General features: G+C 43.4%; 1 protein-coding gene across 1 annotated transcript in view; it reads left to right on the top strand.

Annotated features, from left to right (window-relative positions):
* The window catches only part of LOC135522601 (receptor-type tyrosine-protein phosphatase N2-like), a 280479-nt gene that overhangs the window by 103378 nt on the left and 156738 nt on the right, over positions 1 to 20363 (top strand). Inside the window, exons 4-9 of the mRNA XM_064949026.1 lie at positions 4628 to 4872; positions 5694 to 6138; positions 6380 to 6643; positions 8185 to 8225; positions 12554 to 13062; positions 16277 to 16363. Of these exons, the coding sequence (XP_064805098.1) occupies positions 4628 to 4872; positions 5694 to 6138; positions 6380 to 6643; positions 8185 to 8225; positions 12554 to 13062; positions 16277 to 16363 (1591 nt within the window). The remainder of the gene's footprint in view (positions 1 to 4627; positions 4873 to 5693; positions 6139 to 6379; positions 6644 to 8184; positions 8226 to 12553; positions 13063 to 16276; positions 16364 to 20363) is intronic.

Raw genomic sequence — 20363 nt, 5'->3', positions numbered from 1 at the left:
CATTGGCTTAGTTTGGCAGCTGGGGTGAAAAAGGAGAGGAGAAATTACAATAGAGGAAACCAAGTCTAGATTTAACTTTAGCCTGCAGCTTCGATATGTGCTGAGAGAAAGACAGTGTGCTGTCTAGCTACACTCCCAAGTACTTGTATGAGGAGCCCTCAAGCTCTAAACTCTCAGAGGTAGGAATAACACTTGTGGGAGGAGGGGCATTCTTCTTACCAAACCACATGACCTTTGTTTTGGAGGTGTTCAGAACAAGGTTAAGGGTAAAGAAAGCTTGTTGGACACTAAGAAAACTTTGTTGTAGAGCATTTAACACAAACTCCGGGGAGAGGCCAGCTGAGTATAAGACTGTATCATCAGCATATAAATGGATGAGAGAGGTTCCTACTGCCTGAGCTATGTTGTTGATGTAAATTGAGAAGAGTGTAGGGCCTAGGATTGAGCCTTGGGGTACTCCCTTGGTGACAGTCAGTGGCTGAGACAGCAGATTTTCTGACTTTATACACTGCACTCTTTGAGAGAGGTAGTTAGCAAACCAGCTCAAAGACCCCTCAGAAACACCAATACTCCTTAGCCGGCCCACAAGAATGGAATGGTCTACCATATCAAAAGCTTTGGCCAAGTCAATAGAAATAGCAGCGCAACATTGCTTAGAATCAAGTACAATGGTGACATCATCGAGGACCTTTAAGGTTGCAGTGATACATCCATAATCTGAACGGAAACCAGATTGTATACCCAAGAGGATACTATAGACATCAAGAAAGCCAGTCAGTTGATTATTGAAGTTTTTCCAACACTTTTGATAAACAGGGCAAAATAGAAATAGGCCTATAACAGTTAGGATCAGCTTTATCTCCCCCTTTATTTAAAGGACGAACCGTGGCTGCCTTCCAAGCAATGGGAACCTCCCGAGAAAGGAGAGACAGGCTTAGTGATGGTAGTGGCAGCAACTGTCACGGGATTCTTCTGTTGAAGGAGAGGCGGACCAAAACGCAGCGTGGTTGTTGTGATACATCTTTAATGAAGATGATAAATGAACAATATACAAAACAAGAAATGTGAAAAACCGAAACCAGTGTCTGGTGTAACAAACACAAAGACAGGAACAATCACCCACAAAACCCAACACCAAACAGGCTACCTATATATGGTTCCCAATCAGAGACAATGACTAACACCTGCCTCTGATTGAGAACCATATCAGGCCCAAACACAGAAACAGACAAACAAGACATCCAACATAGAATGCCCACTCAGATCACACCCTGACCAAACAAAACATAGAACATACAAAGCAAACTATGGTCAGGGTGTGACAGCAACCTTAAAGAAGAAAGGGTCTAAACCATCTGACCCAGATGTTTTTTGGGGGTTAAGTTCAAGGAGTTCCTTTAGCACCTCGGACTCAATGACTGCCTGCAGGGAGAAACTTTGTAGCGGGGCAGGGGAAAAAGAGGGAGAAGCACTGTAACACCAGGCGGTGTCTAAGGAAAACCCAGGCTATTGCCAAAGACCTCAGCCACATATGCCATTGTCTGTTCTCTGTGCCAGGCAAGTAGTACCGGAGTATTAGGAGCATCAGGTCTCGGCCATCCAGACTATCTCTAGTGACTCTACCTGCACTGGCTATATGCACACTTACAGTTCTCTATCCATACACTTACACTGACACACACATGCACTCACATACACCCAAAATACACACACACAGACGCACACAGGCACACACACACAGCAGATACTTCTTTTGACTTTTAGTATTATATTATATCCTGTTGACGAGTCACTTCACCCCTGCCTATACGTACACATCTACCTTGATCACCACATATCCCTGCACATTGCAATGGTTATGGTTCTCCTTGTATATAGCTTCATTCCTGTGTGTTTTATTTTTCATTTGTGTTTATATTATTTTCTTATTTAACTCTGCATCATTGGGAAAGAGCTTGTAAGTAAACATTTCACTGTGATAAATACAATTTGATTAGATTTTTATGTGTTGTGATGGGCCTGACGGTCGGATTACTTTCCACAACCCTCGACACTATACGCTCTACGGTCTAGTCAGGGGTATCATGGGATATATCAGTGGCAGATCGACATTGTTCCAAAACCTCATCTAGTGGTCATGAATAGAGATGAGCATTATAACATACCAGTCGTGTTATGGATGACAGGCCAGGCTAATGAAGTCATATTGTATGTAGACACTTTTGGTTAAACATTCCTGTCCTGGCTGGTAGCTAGCCTATTGCTCTCCTCTACCTGTCCATCATTCACAAATTCCATTAGTCTCTTTGTCTCTCAGAAATAGGACCTCTACGAAGGCTAACTTTGTAGGAGAGAATATCTGAAATACTTGCCAAATATCATGGATTCTATGGTCTATGGATAAGACCCATACATTCCAATAACGAGTCTTTTCATTAACTTAAAGGGCAAGTCCACCACTTTCCACCCTCATTTTTGTTATCTACAACACAGACCATTGTCTTTATACTGTATGTGAAAACAGCGCATTTCGACGTTGTGTAGGAAAACATATAAAGTTAAGTTCTACCTGACGACATCAAAAGTGAAAACATTTTAAAAACAGTGATTTTCAAACACTATAAGATTCGTGGTAATGTTGGGAGCAAAAAAAACACCCTCTCTCTGTCTAGAAACGTTTTGCAGGTTTTGAAAATCACAAAGCGTTTTTTTCCCCCAGACCATTCTTCTTTATCTTTTTTAAGCACAGGTCATAGAAATTCTCCGTTTTCACATACCTAGACACTGGTATTGTGCTCCAGATAATGCATATGAGGTTGAAAAGTTGTGTTATTGTCCTTTAACTTTGTCAATGCTATTAGAATAACAGTAAAACTGTGTTCCATGTCTGACCCATGCAGATGGACACTACACTGCATTGTTATATTATCAGGGGTATTTCTGTGGGCTTTTCTGCAGTGGAATGCAGCCGTCCCTGTCGGCTCTTTGGGAATGAGGCCAGGCGGCCATGTTGTTTTGGGTCTCTTCTTGCCCGGGTAGCTCCATCTGGCCTTGGCAGCGCTATGTTGTGCCCCTGCCCGGGAGCCTTGCATTCTGTGTATGTGTTGGCAATTAGTGGAGATGTTGGCGTTGCATTTGGCTGCAGTGTGACATTCTCACAGGGCTTGTTGACTTGCTGCGAGGGTGCCATGTATCGCTTTTCCTCAGGTTCACTGCAATCGGAATTCAAGAGAGGCCACCGCCAGATAACTCCACGCTACAGTGTTCACTGATTGCATGACCCTCTGTTTTGTTGCTGTCTCAGGTTCTCAATGTTTTCCAATATAATTGTTTTCGTGTTTACTTTTATAATGAGGCACACAAGGCCAACCTTGAACATCAAACTGTAAGATGCTATGGTCACACTTTATTTGGTTAGTCCCATATAGATGATCTACAGAGGGTCATACTATCAACAATCTGTTGATAAGCAAATGTTTGCTAATGTTACGGTTATGTTTAAAATAAAGGTAAGAGTTAAGGTTAGGATAAGGTTTGGGCTAGAGATAGGGTCAGTGAATAGTTAGTTGAAATGTTGACGTCTACGAACCATCTACTAACCACCTACAAACCATCTCCTTGGGACTCAATTAATGAATGAATCAATCAGTGTACATGCACAAACATAGATATTGTATCAACAATTCTAAAAATCTACCTGCAATTGAGCATGCTGGGAAATATGATAATGATGGGCATGAGTTTTAGTTCAAAGTGACGTGTATGAGTTTCCTGCACTTGTATTAAAATAAGGCCTTATGTAACGGATGTTGTTGGTGGAAGAAGGTGAGTACCAAGGCGCAGCGTGATATGTGTCCATATCTTTTAATAAAGAACTTGAACACTGAACAAAAAACCGACAACCGAAAACAATTCTGGCTGGTGCAGACGCACAACAGAAAACAGAAAACAATCACCCACGAAACACAATAGAAAACAGGCTACCTAAATATGGTTCTCAATCAGGGACAACGATTGACAATTGCCTCTGATTGAGAACCATACCAGGCCAAACACAGAAATAGCAAATCATAGAAAAACTAACATAGACAACCCGACCAACTCACGCGCTGACCATAATAAAACAAAGATATAACAAAATCAGAACGTGACACCTTATGAAATCCATATGATATTGTGTTATAAAATTGCATAGATTATGAAAACATTCGTTTAGGATCTCACTTTGTGAAGTCCATGGTATCATGGGTGGTAGCTCTACAATTTACTTGAAAGGCAAGGCACTCTGTGAAATATTTGAATAAGGATTTACACTAAGCAGAGTGTTAATTTAACACTGTTCCATTGTGTCTATGGGTCCACAGACTCCACAGTGTTGATTTAGCACTCTTTTAATTTGCTGTGGATCAACACGGGAGAATGTACGTTGGTATTCTTGTACAAACAGAGTGGTAACTTGGGTTGTATACACTAGACACAAAATGGAAGAAAACAGACAGAAACGAGGAGGGACTTGTCCAATAGGAAACACTCATTTCCGTTTTACCATTGCAATTTTTTTTGCTATGTGTGCACTAATGAATATGACCATGGTTTAACATCAATTCACTCAACTCCATCTCTCTAGGGTTGACATGGCAGGATGCTACCACCCAGCAGGTGATCTCCAGAGAGCTTTCCAAGATACGCAAGGTTCCTATCCGAAGGCCGGAACCCCCTTCTGCCTCCCTGACACTCTATGGTGGAGCCAGGAAGCTCAAGACTGGAAAGGGAGAGCTTGGTGTCCAGAAGTACCTGCAAGAGCTTGGTCTCCTTCCCCAGTCTGTTGGCACTGCTCGCCAGGGGCCCCAGCGAGAGGGCCCCCTCACCAAGGTAATGTCCCTATAGAGAAGCCATTCCATGGGAGGGGAATGGTTCCAAACCACCTGTGTTTAGTAGCTATAGGGGACCATGGAGAGAGAGGCCCCGGCCTTGGTAAACCAGGGGGTCCATGTCCTTTTTTGGGGCCCCATGTTTTCGTCTTCTTTCTGTCCTTCTTGGCAGAAGTTAGCTATGGTTTCTCTGCACTGCTTTCATTTCCTGTTTCTCCTCTTTACAATCCTGCTGAGAATGTATGATGCCCATTTAGAAAGGGGGTCCCATCACTTCTTGACTCGAAAGCTGCCTGGCTACTTCCCATTCACGTATTACCGTAGCGATGATGGTGTCCAGAGTTGATGAGTTCAGGACCCTCCTTCATAACGAGGTGGGGTTCTTTGTTGCATTGTGGGATAGAGCATGACAAACTTGGTTAGCATGAACGGCGGAGGCCCATCCTGCTGGGTTAATGCCATTAGGGTCTCCCAATACTACCATGCTATGGAGAATCACATTATCTCTGGGGACAGAACAACACAAAGTAGGAAGATTGCATACACACTGATTTCCAGATCCTAGGGGTCTAACACCTTATTCTTGTGTTAATTGTGTCAATGTATCTACGTTAATGCTTGTCATTGTCAAATGTATTTCTTTTCAATCGACTGCTTTAATTCAGTAGTTTCTAGGTTGGTTTATGAGAAGCTAGTGGTGCTCTGTTTGATGGGGGAGATGTGTTTTGAAAATGCACAAAATGGCTATTGAGTGACCCTATTTCCTTTAGAATGTCCATATGCAATTGTCAAGGGCAGTTGATAAACATGGTTGTGTTACAGAATGAAGACTTCCAGCCCAAGAAGGGAAAGTCTACATTCTATAGTCTACAGTCTGCAGAACCACCCCAGGGGGGTAAGGTCTTCACACAGGGGGCCGTGGGGAGCTGGAGACCCCCAGTGGAGACAGCCTACTCCAGCCAGGAGCCTGGGAGTGCCAGGGGAAATGCCAAGGGGTTGACTGCCCAGCTGGAGCGCTACCTGGCTGGGGCAGCACACATCCAGAGCCGCCCTTTACAAGGGGCAGTGGTGGGATCAGTGGTGGGACCCAAGGGGAAGCTCCACTATGTCAGCTATGTCAGCCCTGTACGCTCTGGTGATCAGGTGGAACCCCAGACACGACTTGGTGGTAGTGCCTCCAAACCTCCAAGGCCCAACATAGACAGGCTTCTCTTCAAGGCTGCTTCCAACCATCAGGTGCCCAAGGAACAGCTCAGTACAGTGGATGGTAAGGTCTTCTTTTTTCCACAATAATTTGTGTTTCCACTGTCATGTGTGCTTCTGTGGACTTCAGATTAATTTGTAGTGGATCCACACTCACAAAAAAAGAGAATTTCAAAGATGTATTGTATGATATTTTATTCATTTCGAGGCAGTCGTGCTTCTGTGAATATCAAAGATACTGGACAGTTATAGTGGATCTCACATTAACCTTTCTCTGTGTTCCTCCTTTCTACCCTCTCCCTCAGAACGGTTCATCCAGAACGTGGTCAACCAGCTGGGGAGGCAGAGAGTGAACATGGACGGTTTGATGGGTAAAGACCTGAACCAGCTGGCAGACATCATCTCTGAGGCCCTGCATGTGGTGGATGGGGAGGGGCCCGGGGCCAGAGCTAAGCCCAGGGTCATGGCACCCATACGGGACAGGCAGATGAAGAGAGAGCCCTTACCTTCCAAGGATCAAGATGAGGAGGACCAAGACGACATGTTGGGGCAAGATGCAAGGCTTCAAGGTATGAATTAATTAATTAATACTTTCCTGCCCCATAGGGAATTTTGCTTGCCAACATTCCTGGGGTACATACATTATAATAATACATCCCAAGACATACCACACTTCACTTATATACAATATACACTGAGTGTGGAAACATTAAGGACACTTTCCTAATATTGAGTTGCACCGCACCCTTTGCCCTCAGAATAGACTCAATTCATCGTGGCATGGACTCTACAAGGTGTCAAAAGCATTCCACAGGGATGCTGGCCCGTGTTGACTCCAATGCTTCCCACAGTTGTGTCAAGTTGTTTGGATGTCATTGGTTGGTAGACCATTCTTGATACACAGGAAACGGTTGAGCGTGAAAAACCCAGCAGCGTTGCAGTTCTTGACACAAAACCGGCACCTACTACCATACCCTGTTCAAAGGCACTTAAATATTTTGTCTCACCCATTCTCCCTGTCTTAAGGCTTAAAAATCCTCCTTTAACATGTTGAGAAGCCTCCCCTTCATCGACACTGACTGAAGTGGATTTAACAAGTGACATGTATAAGGGATCATAGTTTTCGCCTGGATTCACCTTTGTCATGGAAAGACCAGGTGTCCTTAATGTTTTGTTCACTCAGTGTACATCAAATCAAATTTGGTCCTAGACTTGGCACTCCGGTACAGCTTGCCGTGCGGTAGCAGAGAGAACAGTCTATGAGTAGGGTGAAATTTGGTTCTGTGGCTGGAGTCTTTGACAATTTTTAGGGCCGTCTTCTGACACTGCCTGGTGTAGAGGTCCTGGATGGCAGGCAGTTTATCCCCAGTGATGTACTGGGCCGTACGCACTACCATCTGTCGTGCCTTGCGGTCGGAGGCCGAGCAGTTGCCGTACCAGGCAGTGATGCAACCCGTCAGGATGCTCTCGATGGTGCAGCCGTAGAACCTTTTGAGGATCTCAGGACCCATACCAAATGTTTTCAGACTCCTGGAGGAATAGGTTTTTGTCGTGCCCTCTTCACGACTGTCTTGGTGTGTATATCACAGCACATACTTCACAAGTCATGGTCAGATTAGCCTAGGCACTCCAGAATGAAAATCTCGCACCAACTATTCAATTTGGTTCTGGGGGAGAGACTAGAACGAGGAGCTGAAGCAGGATGGTTGCTCCACTCCCCTCTCTCTGCAAGTTCCAGTCAAGTCTTTGAGCCAAATGTCTCTTCCCCTTCCAAAATTTGAAAGATGTGGACACCTGCTAAGTGGTGATTCGAACAAATGACCAGTAGCTAAAAACCAACTCACTGGAAAAACTGTCAACAGATGTTAAGATGCAGTACCATTTATGTTACGTAGACTGTCCACAAGAGTTAACAGACAGACATAAAGGTATACTTGCATTTATCACCAGGGTGAAAGTAAAGTAAAATCTATGTGAAATTGTTTTCGATTGTTTGGTAATTAGCCGTAAAAGCCTTTACTTTAGCAAGTTTAATTGTCCACTGTTTTGTGGAAAACAATGGGAATTTGTATTTTATCTTGTGAATGTTTTCGGATTCGGATTTTTACAGGGCAACCAATGGAGGCTGCAGACTCTGAGCCAGACAACAAGGTAGGCCTAATCCACGTCATGTTTTTAGCAACCGCTTCTTCAATTGCCACTCATTGATGAAAGGCCTATATGAAACTGTAATGAAAGACATTTTTGAAGGTAAATTACCTCTTTCAACTGAAGGAATATCAATCTGTTCACTATGATTTCAAAGAGATTCTTATAAAGAAAAATATCCGTCTGCGGATGTTTATGGTTTGTAAAAGGTGTTTTCTGTCCTATCTGTTTCATATTAAATATTTGCTTGCGTAAACTTTAAAATAACCCTTCTTTAAACTTTTTTAGAAACAGAAGTATAGCAAAACTGGTACAAATCATTGAAGTTAGTGTTTGCGTAGACATTTCAGTCAGCATTTTGAAACCATTGTATCTGTTGAACAGAATGATGTCGACAAAGAAAGGAAAAGAAGAGAGTTCACGTTGAACTTTCAATGAATTACTTCTTTAAAACATCAGCCTTACTGGAAACTCATGATTTTCTCATGGAACAAAAACCCTTCAATTTAAGAATGGGTTCGCTCTTCTTATAAAGCAAAACCTTTGCAGTAAAATAGATAGCACACGGTTTAAATGGAGTGCTTTGTAACACCAAAACGAGTGACAACTGAGCTTCAGTGTAACGGCGTTCTTCGTTTGTCGAAAGAGAGTCGGACCGAAATGCAGCGTGTTGGTTACTCATGTTTTTAATGAAATAAATGACGATACAAATACAAAACAACAAAACGGAACGTGAAACCTAATTACAGTCTATCTGGTGAAACTACACAGAGACAGGAACAATCACCCACGAAAACAAAGTGAAACCCAGGCTACCTAAATACGGTTCCCAATCAGAGACAACGAGAATCACCTGACTCTGATTGAGAACCGCCTCAGGCAGCCAAACCTATGCAACACCCCTACTCAGCCGCAATCCCAATAACTAAAAAACCCCACTACGAAATACAACAACATAAACCCATGTCACACCCTGGCCTGACCAACTAATTAACGAAAACACAAAATACTAAGACCAAGGCGTAACATTCAGCCAACTTGAAGGAGACGGAAACTTAACTTGGCTCGAGTATTGATGCACATCATCCTGAGATGTTCTGAAACATTACATGGTAGGTGGTAGCACCGCGAAATCAAGTGTTGTGCAACATTATGCCAGGGACTGGGAGCACTAAAATAAAAGTTTGAAAACACTATTTTTGTTTTTTCGAGTCCTGTTCAGTGCAGAATTAGATGTCTTCTCTAAAGGTGACATTCGTTTCCTCTCTATAAAGCCGGGGTGTCAAACTCATTCCATGGAGTGCCAAGTGTTTTAGTAATTTATTTTCAATTAAGCCCTAGACAACCAGGTGAGGATAGTTCTTTACTAATTAGTGGGAGGAAGGAGGAGCAAAAACCCACAGAGGAAGGAGGGAAGAGCAAAAAACCCACAGACACTCAGTTCTCCATGGAATGAGTTTGACGTGCTTCTAACTCTTCTAAACACCATTATGAATCCTGTCTAGGGCAGAGGTATATCCCATTATCTGAAGTGTCTTAATGTTTACCATTGTTTCATGTGTTCGATATGATATTAAATACCGTTTTGGCAGGCAATGTCAAGCACAGGGTTCAAACCACCAGCAGTAATTGGCAGGTAATCTGCTGGAATTGTGGACTGTATTTTCCACTGATACTGTAGTCATGAATGTGGGTATGGCTGCTGTCCTTATTGAAGTTCAATTTGCCTGACGGTTTTCATATCCATTCATCATGATCCCATTACACCTCATAGAACAACAAGCGTAATTTTCTTTCTTCAAACATTTATACAACATTTGAAAAACAGTCACGTGGCAAACGAGGAAAAGCAAAGAGATTTAAACCAAAGAGTTCAATCCCTTTGTCTCTCTTTAGTTATCCTAATGAAAGATACTTACATTTTGAGCAACATATTAAGTTGGATTTACATTATTTTGGTGATATTATATTGAAACATCTTGCATACATTTCTTCTAATATATTTTGGGTGTATTTTGACACAGTTATGAAATGACAGAGTGGATACAGAAAGGTGTGAGAAAAAGATTGAAGGGTTGGAGCGGGAATCTAACCCTGGTGGGGAGAGGGATGACCTGTCTATAGTGGTTGGGTTACCGCTCGACCACGGGCTCTGCACGACTTGTATACAGTGCCTTTGGAAAGTGTTCAGACCCCTTGACTTCGTCCACATTTTGTTAGGTTACATATATTCTAAAATGGATGAAATAGTTAGTTTTTTCCCTCATCAATCTACACGCAATAGCCCTTTTTTGACATATAACAACAAAAAAACTGAAATATCACATTTACATAAGTATTCAGACCCTTTACTCAGTACTTTGTTGAAGCACCTTTGGCAACGATTACAGCCTAGAGCCTTCCTGGTTATGACACTACAAGCTTGGCACACCTGAATTTGGGGAGTTTCTCCCATTCTTCTGTGCGGGATCCTCTCAAGCTCTGTCAGGTTGGATGGGGAACGTCGCTACACAGCTATTTTCAGGTCTCTCCAATGATGTTTGATCGGGTTCAAGTCCGGGCTCTAGCTGGACCACTCAAGGACATTCAGAGACTTGTCTCGAAGCCACTCCTGCGTTGTCTTGGCTGTGTGCTTAGGGTCCAGCCTGAGGTCCTGAGCACTCTGGAGCAGGTTTTCATCAAGTATCTCTCTGTACTTTGCTCTGTTCATCTTTCCCTCGATCCTGACTAGTCCCAGTCCCTGCCGCTGAAAAACATCCCCACAGCATGATGCTGAAACCACCATGCTTCACTGTAGGGATGGTGCCAGGTTTCCTCCAGACGTGACGCTTGGCATTCAGGCCAAAGAGTTCAATCTTGGTTTCATCAGACCAGAGAATCTTGTTTCTCATGGTCCGAGAGTATTTAGGTGCCTTTTGGCAAATTCCAAGTGGGCTGTCATGTGCCTTTTTCTGAGGAGTGGCTTCCATCTGGACACTCTACCATAAAGGACTAATTGGTGTAGTGCTGCAGAGGCAGTTATCCTTCTGAAAGCTTCTCCCATCTCCACAGAGGATCTCTAGAGCTCTGTCAGAATGACAATCGGGTTCTTGGTCACCTCCCTGACCAAGGCCCTTCTCTCTCGATTGCTCAGTTTGGCCGGGGGCGGCTAGCTCTAGGAAGAGACTTGGTGGTTTCAAACTTTTTCCATTTAAGAATGATGGAGGCCACTGTGTTCTTGGGAACCTTCAATGCTGCTGAAATGTTTTGGTACCCTTCACCAGATCTGTGCCTCGACACAATCTAGTCTCGGACCTCAACTGACAATTCCTTCGACTTCATGGCTTGATTTTTGCTCTGACATGCACTGTCAACTGTATATAGACAGTTGTATGCCTTTTCAAAATCATATCTAATTAATTGAATTGACCACAGGTGGACTCCAATCGAGTTGTAAAAACATCTCAAGGATGATCAATTGTAACAGGATGCACCTGAGCTCAATTTCGAGTCTAATAGCATAGGGTCTGAATACTTATGTAAATAAGGAAATTCATTTTTTTGTCTTTAACACATTTGCTAAAATTACAAAAAAAACTGTTTTTGCTTAGTCATTGTGGGTTATTGGGTGTGGATTGCTGAGGAAATTGTTTTATTTAATCCATTTTAGAATAAGGCTTTAATTTACCAAATGTGGAAAAAGTCAAGGGATCTGAATACCTTTCGAATGCACAGTTTTTTTTTGTCCATTTCAATGTAACCCAGAATAATTTCTTAGTATATATGGTACATATTAACTAAATGTACCATCTTACTGCCCCTCCTGTTTCTAATCTGTTCAATTAAAGCATAATAAGGCCCTTATCATCAATCAATAGGGCTGTAAACCATTTGTGTTTCTCATACAAATCTATGGTATTGAAATACAGTTTGTTGATTCTGCCTTTCACATGCACTGAAACTCCAAAAAGTGTTTTCACAGCAATCTCAAAAACACCAATATTCAGGTTGAAGTACCACTTTGGGTGTTTCTGAGTACTACATTTCTGTTTTAAAACACAATCTGAGTATTAAAACACTTACATTTGGTTTACATTTCAACACCCTCCAAACACCAGATATCAGCTTAGGTGCACTACTTTTGATCGTTTCATTACACAATCATGTTGTTTTAATACTTTACATTTTTACTGTGCGGTGTTAGAGCACCAGTGTCTAATCCCTGTGTTGCTATCATAGAAATAGAATCACTAGAACGGTTTTTCCCTTTGAAGTCAATGAGTCTGAAATTCGTGGACCGGTGTCCATTTTAGAAGTGATTCTATGTCTATGGTTGCCATATCCTACCACAGGACCCAATCTTCGTCAGTAAGCTGTTGGAGTACCTCAATATGGAACCCTTCAGTGATGAGCCAGATGCCCAGATGGAGGTTGATGGTGCTGGGGCAGCAGGCGGCCCCTCTATTGAGGGCCAGAGAACAGTGGGTCTGGAGAATGTGAGAAGCAGGACCTCACAGGGCCAGGTGCCTGTACCACACCCCTGGGAGGAGAGGAACATGGCCATAGGAGGAGAGGATAGATCTCCAGACCAACCAATGGATGTCCAGGCTTCTGAATCCATGGTAGACTCCGAGGTGGAGAGGTGGATCCACGGTACCAAAGCTCCTCCTCCTCTGGAGGCTGAGACAGACCTCTTGGCAGATAAACCACAGAAGAAGAATCTCCTAGCAGAGCCACAGAAACAGGACATGCGACTCCAGGAGGAGGAGGAGGTGGTGCATATGGGGGTCAAAGCTTACTCAAAGGCACATGGAGGGAAAAACCACCTCGGCGACTTTGGCTACATCATTACAGACACAGCGTGAGTATGGTGAAGATTATACTTGCTGCTATTTACCAAACATAATGTATGTATTTATACTTTAACTTCACAATGAGATGTTATCGCCAGCTCTGTGTGTTTCCTATTTCTATTTCTCTTCACCTCATATTTTTTTATTGTTGGGCATACTGTGGTTAAAATAGGCCTGAAGCAATCTTTGTTGCCTAAATTCATGCTACTGTTGAAAAAGCATACATCTTTCAAAACAACACCGACATATACAAACTTTTTCTTTTTTATAGAGAATGATCGCTTCATATCCTTGGTGGTGCACTTGGTCACAATAGCTGTGGCGACTAGTCCTTCAGTGTGCGGGTATTACCGCACTGAATTACAGTGTTCATGATGATATGGTGTCAGCAAAGGGCACCATAGTCAGCCTCCACTCGGCTCAGCCTCACACCGCAAGATAGGTTTCTATCGACTGTGTTTCGCCTGTGGCACTTTCTCAAGTCCCTTTCTGGCGTGATCAGGGAGAGTGTCAGAGCGCTGTCCTTTATCTGTTCAACAGCACGCCTCTCGCTTTCTTGGGGAGGGGCGCTCGCCACCGGCCATCCGGGCTTGACATCTCAGAAACCCCACTGCGTGCGCCCACACTCACGAGCACACACACACACACACACAGGGAGAAAAGATGAACAGTTCACCTTCCAGACATACTTTTCTCTCTCTCTCTTCCTTCTTCTCCTCCCCCTGTTCCTGCATCCCCAGCCCGATGCTGCTGTAGCTAGCAGGAACCTGCCTACTGTGGTCTCCAGAGTTTGCTGCAGACCTGATGATTGTGCAGTTGTTATACCCATCTCCTTCCCCACCCGCAGTGGGGCCAGGCTAACTTGCTTATCTGACAGCTCCTGACATTGTGGTGGGGGGATGGGAGGAAGGATTGGGATGAGATGGGGGGAAGAGGAGAGAGAGAACCAAGAGGAAAAGTGCTAGCATCAACAACCAAGTCACTCCTAGAGCTCTCCAGTTATTAGAAATACCGCAGAGGGAGCCGGACGTGTCTGGAATCACTTGGTTGAATCTTTAACTTTCAAAAGCTCTCAAAACAGAAAAAGAGATCTTCACTTTCTTAAAGGTAGATTAAATCAAGCGCCTCATGGTGATAAATATAATAACGTTATTAGAGGATGTTACAATTATGTGTAAACAGGCCAGTAAACTATCTGAGGATGCACATCAGTTTAGATTTAAAATTGTGTGTATTGCTATTGGTTGGCATGGTCATTTTTAGCCCAATATTATCTTAGTATTACAATAGTCCTTAAAACCTTTAAAGGCAAAACATATGACAAAAGACCGCCCAAAAAGCTAGACAAATTCAAATTGTGTACCCAGGTTACGCAAATTTAAACGCTATATTGTGCAGCCTACATACTGTACTGTGCCTTCAGAAAGTATTCACACCCTTTGACTTTTTCTCGATTTTGTTGTTACACCCTGCATTTCAAATTGGTTACATTTAGATTTTGTGTCACTGATCGACACACAATACCCCATAATGTCAAAGTGAAATTATGTTTTTAGAAATGTTAACAAATGGTCGAAAAATGGAAGGCTAAAATGTCTATTCAACCCTTTTGTTATGGCAAACCTAAATAAGTTCAGGAGTACAAATGTGCTTAACAAGTCACATAATAAGTTGCAAAGACTGACTCTGTGTGCAACAATGGTGTTTAACATTGTTTTTAAATGACTACCCCATCACTGTACCCCACACATACAATTATCTGTAAGGTCCCTCAGTCGACCAGTGAATTTCAACCAAAAGACCAGGGAGGTTTTCCAATGATTCACAAAGAAGATATCTATTGGTAGAAATTATTATTTTTTAAATGAAACCGACTTTGAATATCCCATTGAGTATGGTGCAGTTATTAACTGGGGCGGCAGGTAGTCTAGTGGTTAGAGTGTTGAGCCAGTAAATGCAAGGTTGCTAGATCAAATCCCTGAGCTGACTAGGTAAAAAATCTGTTATTCTGCCCTGAACAGCTTGAAGAGAGCTTGAAGAATGTTTGAAATATTGTGCAATCCAGAAATTGTAAATGCTCTCAGAGACTTACCCAGAAAGAGTCACAGCTGTAATCGCTGCCAAAGGTGATTCTAACATGTATTGACTCAGAGGGTTGAATACTTGTCTTATTGATAAATATTAGTTTTTTTTTCTCCAATGAATAAAAAAATAGATGTTAGCATGTTTCTAACACTTTGACATTACAGAGTTTTTTGTGTAGATCATTGACCACAACAAAAAGGACAATTACATCCATTTGAATCCCACTTTGTAACACTACAAAATATGGAAAAAGTCAAGGGGTGTGAATACTTTCTGAAGGTAGTGTATATATAATCTTTAACTCCAACGATCTGTGTTTAGCCCTGTCATTTCCTGCATACAGAGCTGCCTACCGAAGTCCAAAATGACAACATATTCCTTGTACAGTGCCCACTTTTGACCAGGTCCCAAAAGTCTGGTCAAAAATAGTGCACTATGTAGAGAATAGGGGGCCATGTGGGATGCAGACTGTTTCCTTGGGTGATTTCCTCACTGTGTGAGAGAGCAGCCACTGGACTGAGCTCAGATGGAGCATGGCTTTATCATAGAGCCATTACACTTTCACACATCCATTACATTTTCACATTATTACTGGTGTGTGTGTGTGTGTGTGTGTGTGTGTGTGTGTGTGTGTGTGTGTGTGTGTGTGTGTGTGTGTGTGTGTGTGTGTGTGTGTGTGTGTGTGTGTGTGTGTGTGTGTGTGTGTGTGTGTGTGTGTGTGTGTGTGTGAGAGAGAGAGTGAAGAACGCCTATATGATACAGTCATTACACCTCACGCAGGTTCCATTTGCACCTTACTGCTTGTCTCATTGCTGGAAAATGCAGGTTATTTACCAAGCCAGAAGAGGCACCTGATCCCTATTCCACTGGTGCAAGGCTGTTTGTGTGTGTGCTTGCGTTTGTGTGCCTGCATGCATGCACATCTATAATATGCGTGTGTGTGCACATCTATACATTGTGTATGTATGTGAGCTTGGTTGCGTGTGTCTTGTTAGTTTATGTACATGTCAGTGGCTTGTGGAAACCCAGATATGCCAATAGGGCTGGTTCTTGCCGGTTCTGTGACTGGTTGGTTGTAATATAAAGGAGCTTCATGTCTGATACCGTGCTTTCTCTCTGTCTGCCCTCCCCCCCCAGCTCCCTCACCTCTGACCAGGGCCTGGACCTGATGGAACATGTGGGTCGGAGGATCAACCTCCATGTGGCCAACATTCTCCACCTCTCGTATGTATTACAGGACACACAGGACCCATGCACTAATGCACACACACCTTGTGTTTTATTGTTGTCGAAAAGTGGGACTGGGAAGTATTGTCGACATAACCTTCAAACCAGGGGTGTCAAACTCCTTTGTACATGATTGATCAGTGAAGGTTATTGATTGGGTAGAAACTCCCCTCATCTGGTTGTCTAGGTCTTAAAGAGGCAATCTGCATTTTAAACAATAACAATGTGAAAACCAAGCCACTGTTTTGATGGACAGCTCAAGCTCGATGGGGCTGGATAAATATAACCACTCTGAAATTCATAGAAGGAGCTATGGATGAAAGGAGTGACCATCTATGAAATCGAAATGACAGTTCAAACGATGTTTTGAAGCTGTGTTTGTTTACAGGTACTTCATTTACATTACATTCATTTGCGTAAAACAAGCTTATATTTTGGTTTCAGGTGGGGTAAGAAAGATTCACTAAGCTCATGAGGCATTTATAAGTCATATTCTTCTAGAATCAATGGCTATATATCCTTACTTTAAAGTCCTGAAATGGATGTAGCAACTGCAGAAAAGCAGCAGACACACGGCCCTCTGGGAATTACGTTTGACACCCCTTGTCTAAAATAAAAGACCATTTAAAATTCTGAAGAGGAAGATATTTTTCTTCTCCAGTGTAAGCTCAGGGAACCGAATAAAGGTTTCCAGGACTCCAGAAACGGGAAGCACTGTGTGTGAAGCTGCCCCCGCAGTGCAGTAGCGGAGTGCGTAGCCTTCTTATTCCGACCTTTTGTATGTTTGTGTTCCTCTGGAAAGAGAAATCAGCTCTAATTACCTCCACATACTGTATGGGATGCTTCCCAAATGGAAGCCTATTCCCTATATATTGCACAACATTTGATCAGGTCAAATTCTGGATTGAATTCTGTTGGGTTCAAATCAAATCAAATTTGTGTTAGTCACATGCGCTGAATACAACAGGTGTAGACCTTACAGTGAAATGCTTACTTACGAGCCCCTAACTAACAATGCAGCTTGAAAAAATAAGTAATTAAAGAGGAACAGTAAAAAAATAACTATATATACAGGGGGGTGCCGGTACAATGTGCGGAGGCACTGGTTAGTTGAGGTAGTATGTACATGTAGGTAGAGTTATTTAAAGTGATTATGCATAGATGACAACATAGAGTGGTGTGGGGAGGAGGGGGGCACGTGAATAGTCTGGGTAGCCATTTGACTAGATGTTCAGGAGTCTTATGGCCTGGGGGTAGAAGCTGTTCAGAAGCCTCTTGGACCTAGACTTGGTGCTCTGGTACCGCTTGCCGTGTGGTAGCAGAGAGAACAGTCTAGAACAGTCCAGGTGGCTGGAGTCTTTGACAATTTTCAAGGCCATCCTCTGACACCGCCTGGTATAGAGGTCATGAATGGCAGGAAGCTTGACCCCAGTGATGTACTGGGCTGTTCGCACTACCCTCTGTAGTGCCTTGCGGTCGGAGGCCGAGCAGTTGCCATACCAGGCAGTGATGCAACCAGTCAGGATGCTCTCGATGGTGCAGCTGTAAAACCTTTTGAGGATCTGAGGACCCATGCCAAATCTTTTCAGTCTCCTGTGGGGGAATAGGTTTTGCAGTGCCCGCTTCACAACTGTCATGGTGTGCTTGGACCATGTTAGTTTGTTGGCGATGTAGTCACCAAGGAACTTGGAGCTCTCAACCTGCTCCACTACAGCCCCGTCGATGGGAATGGAGGCATGCTCGGCCCTCTTTTTTTATGTAGTCCACAATCATCTCCTTTGTCTTCATCAGGTTGAGGGAGAGGTTGTTGTCCTGGCACCACACGGCCAGGTATCTGACCTCCTCCCTATAGGCTGCCTCATCGTTGTCGGTGATCAGGCCTGCCACTGTTGTGTCATCTGCAAATTTAATGATAGTGTTGGAGTTGTGCCTAGCCGTGCAGTCATGAGTGAACAGGGGGTACAGGAGGGGGCTGAGCACGCACCCTTGTGGGGCCCCTGTGTTGAGGATCAGCGTGGCGGATGTGTTGTTACCTACCCTTACCACCTGGGGGCGGCCCATTAGGAAGTCCAGGATCCAGTTGCAGAGGGAGGTGTTTAGTCCCAGGGTCCTTAGCTTATTGATGAGCTTTGAGGGTACTATGGTGTTGAATGCTGAGCTGTAGTCAATGAATAGAATTCTCACATAGGTGTTCCTTCTGTCCAGGTGGGAAAGGGCAGTGGGGAGTGCAGTAGAGACTGCATAATCTATGGATCTTTTGGGGCGATATGCAAATTGGAGTGGGTCTAGGGTTTCTGGGATGATGGTGTTAATATGAGCCATGACCAGCCATTCAAAGCACTTCATGGCTACAGACGTGAGTGCTATGAGTCGGTAGTAATTTAGGAAGGTTACCTTAGTGATCTTGGGCACACTAAGGTGGTCTGCCAAAAAACATGTTGGTATTACAGACTTGGACAGAGAGAGGCTGAAAATGTCAGTGAAGACACTTGCTAGTTGGTCAGCGCATGCACGCAGTACACGTCCTGGTAAACCGTCTGGCCCTGCGGCCTTGTGAATGTTGACCTGTCTAAAGGTCTTACTCACATCGGCTGGGGAGAGCATGATCACACAGTCTTCCGGTACAGCTGGTGCTCTCATGCATGTTTCTGTGTTATTTGCTTCGAAGCAAGCATAGAAGTAGTTTAGCTCGTCCGGTAGGCTTGTGTCACTGGGCAGCTCTTAGCTGTGCTTCCCTGCCACATCACTGCCTTATTGTTGTTGATGGCTCTAAACACATTTAAAAAACAGTCATGGTTCTTAATAATATGGTCTTTTTTTGTGAAAACATGAGAAACACACACGTTCACACGCGCAAGTACATAAGTATGCACACACACGTGCTCACGCATGCACACACGCGTTAATACACGAACACTAGCACACATGCATAAACACACGGACACCTGCACTCACACACATACGCGCACACACACTCACTCACACAGAATCCCACTGGAGAGAGATAGCAGTGTTAATGTTTTATTGACTAGGTGAACTATCCTTGAACCCAGCTAGTTTCTCATGGTAGTTCTGTGCTTCTGGAACCAGGCCATAGGAGGCAGAGAACTGAGCCTGAGAAGCCTTTCAAGCCTCTACTCCAGGAGAAGGCAAGTCTGGTTACTTCTCACAGAACAGTATCATATGAAAGATGCCAGAGACGCAAACAGTATGCCTTATTTCTATAAATGCCTACAGCTATTCAGGTGCTTAGTACCATTATTTGTGAGTTGAAGACATTATCTACATTGTGGTCCTGTTTGTCTCAGTACAGCATGGCACTTGCATTGCCAAGGACCCGCTGGGGCCACCCATATAAAAATGAAATGAATGCACGCGTGACTGTAAATCGCTTTGGACAAAAGAGGTTGCTTAATATATATATATATATATATATATATATATATATATATATATACATATATATAATCTGAACAAAAATATAAACGCAACATTCAACAATTTCAATTATTTTACTGAGTTACAGTTCATGTAAGGAAATCAGTCAATTGAAATGCATTCATTCGGCAGTAATCTATGGATTTCACATGACTGGGCAGGGGTGGGCCTGGGTGTGCATAGGCCCACCCACTCAGGAGCCAGGCCCAGCCAGTTAGAATGAGTTTTTCTCCACAAAAGGGCTTTATTACAGACAGAAATACTCAGTATTCCTCAGCTGTCAGGGTGGCTGGTCTCAGATGATCCTGCAGGCGAAGAAGCTGGATGTGGAAGTCCTGGGCTGGCATGGTTACACATGGTCTGTGGTTGTAAGGCAAAATGACATTGGACGCGGCTTATGGTAGATAAATTATTACTACATTCTCTGTCAACAGATCTGGTGGATATTCCTGCAGTCACTATTCCAATTGCATGCTCCCTCATAACTTGATATATCTTTGGCATTGTGTTGTGTGACAAAACTGCACATTTTAGAGTGGCCTTTTATTGTCCCCAGCAC

The sequence above is a fragment of the Oncorhynchus masou genome, chromosome 30 (assembly GCF_036934945.1).
Source record: "Oncorhynchus masou masou isolate Uvic2021 chromosome 30, UVic_Omas_1.1, whole genome shotgun sequence".
NCBI classification, from domain to species: Eukaryota; Metazoa; Chordata; class Actinopteri; order Salmoniformes; family Salmonidae; genus Oncorhynchus; species Oncorhynchus masou.
Note: the sequence above shows the minus strand (reverse complement) of the source record. Positions and strands in the feature narration are given on the sequence as shown.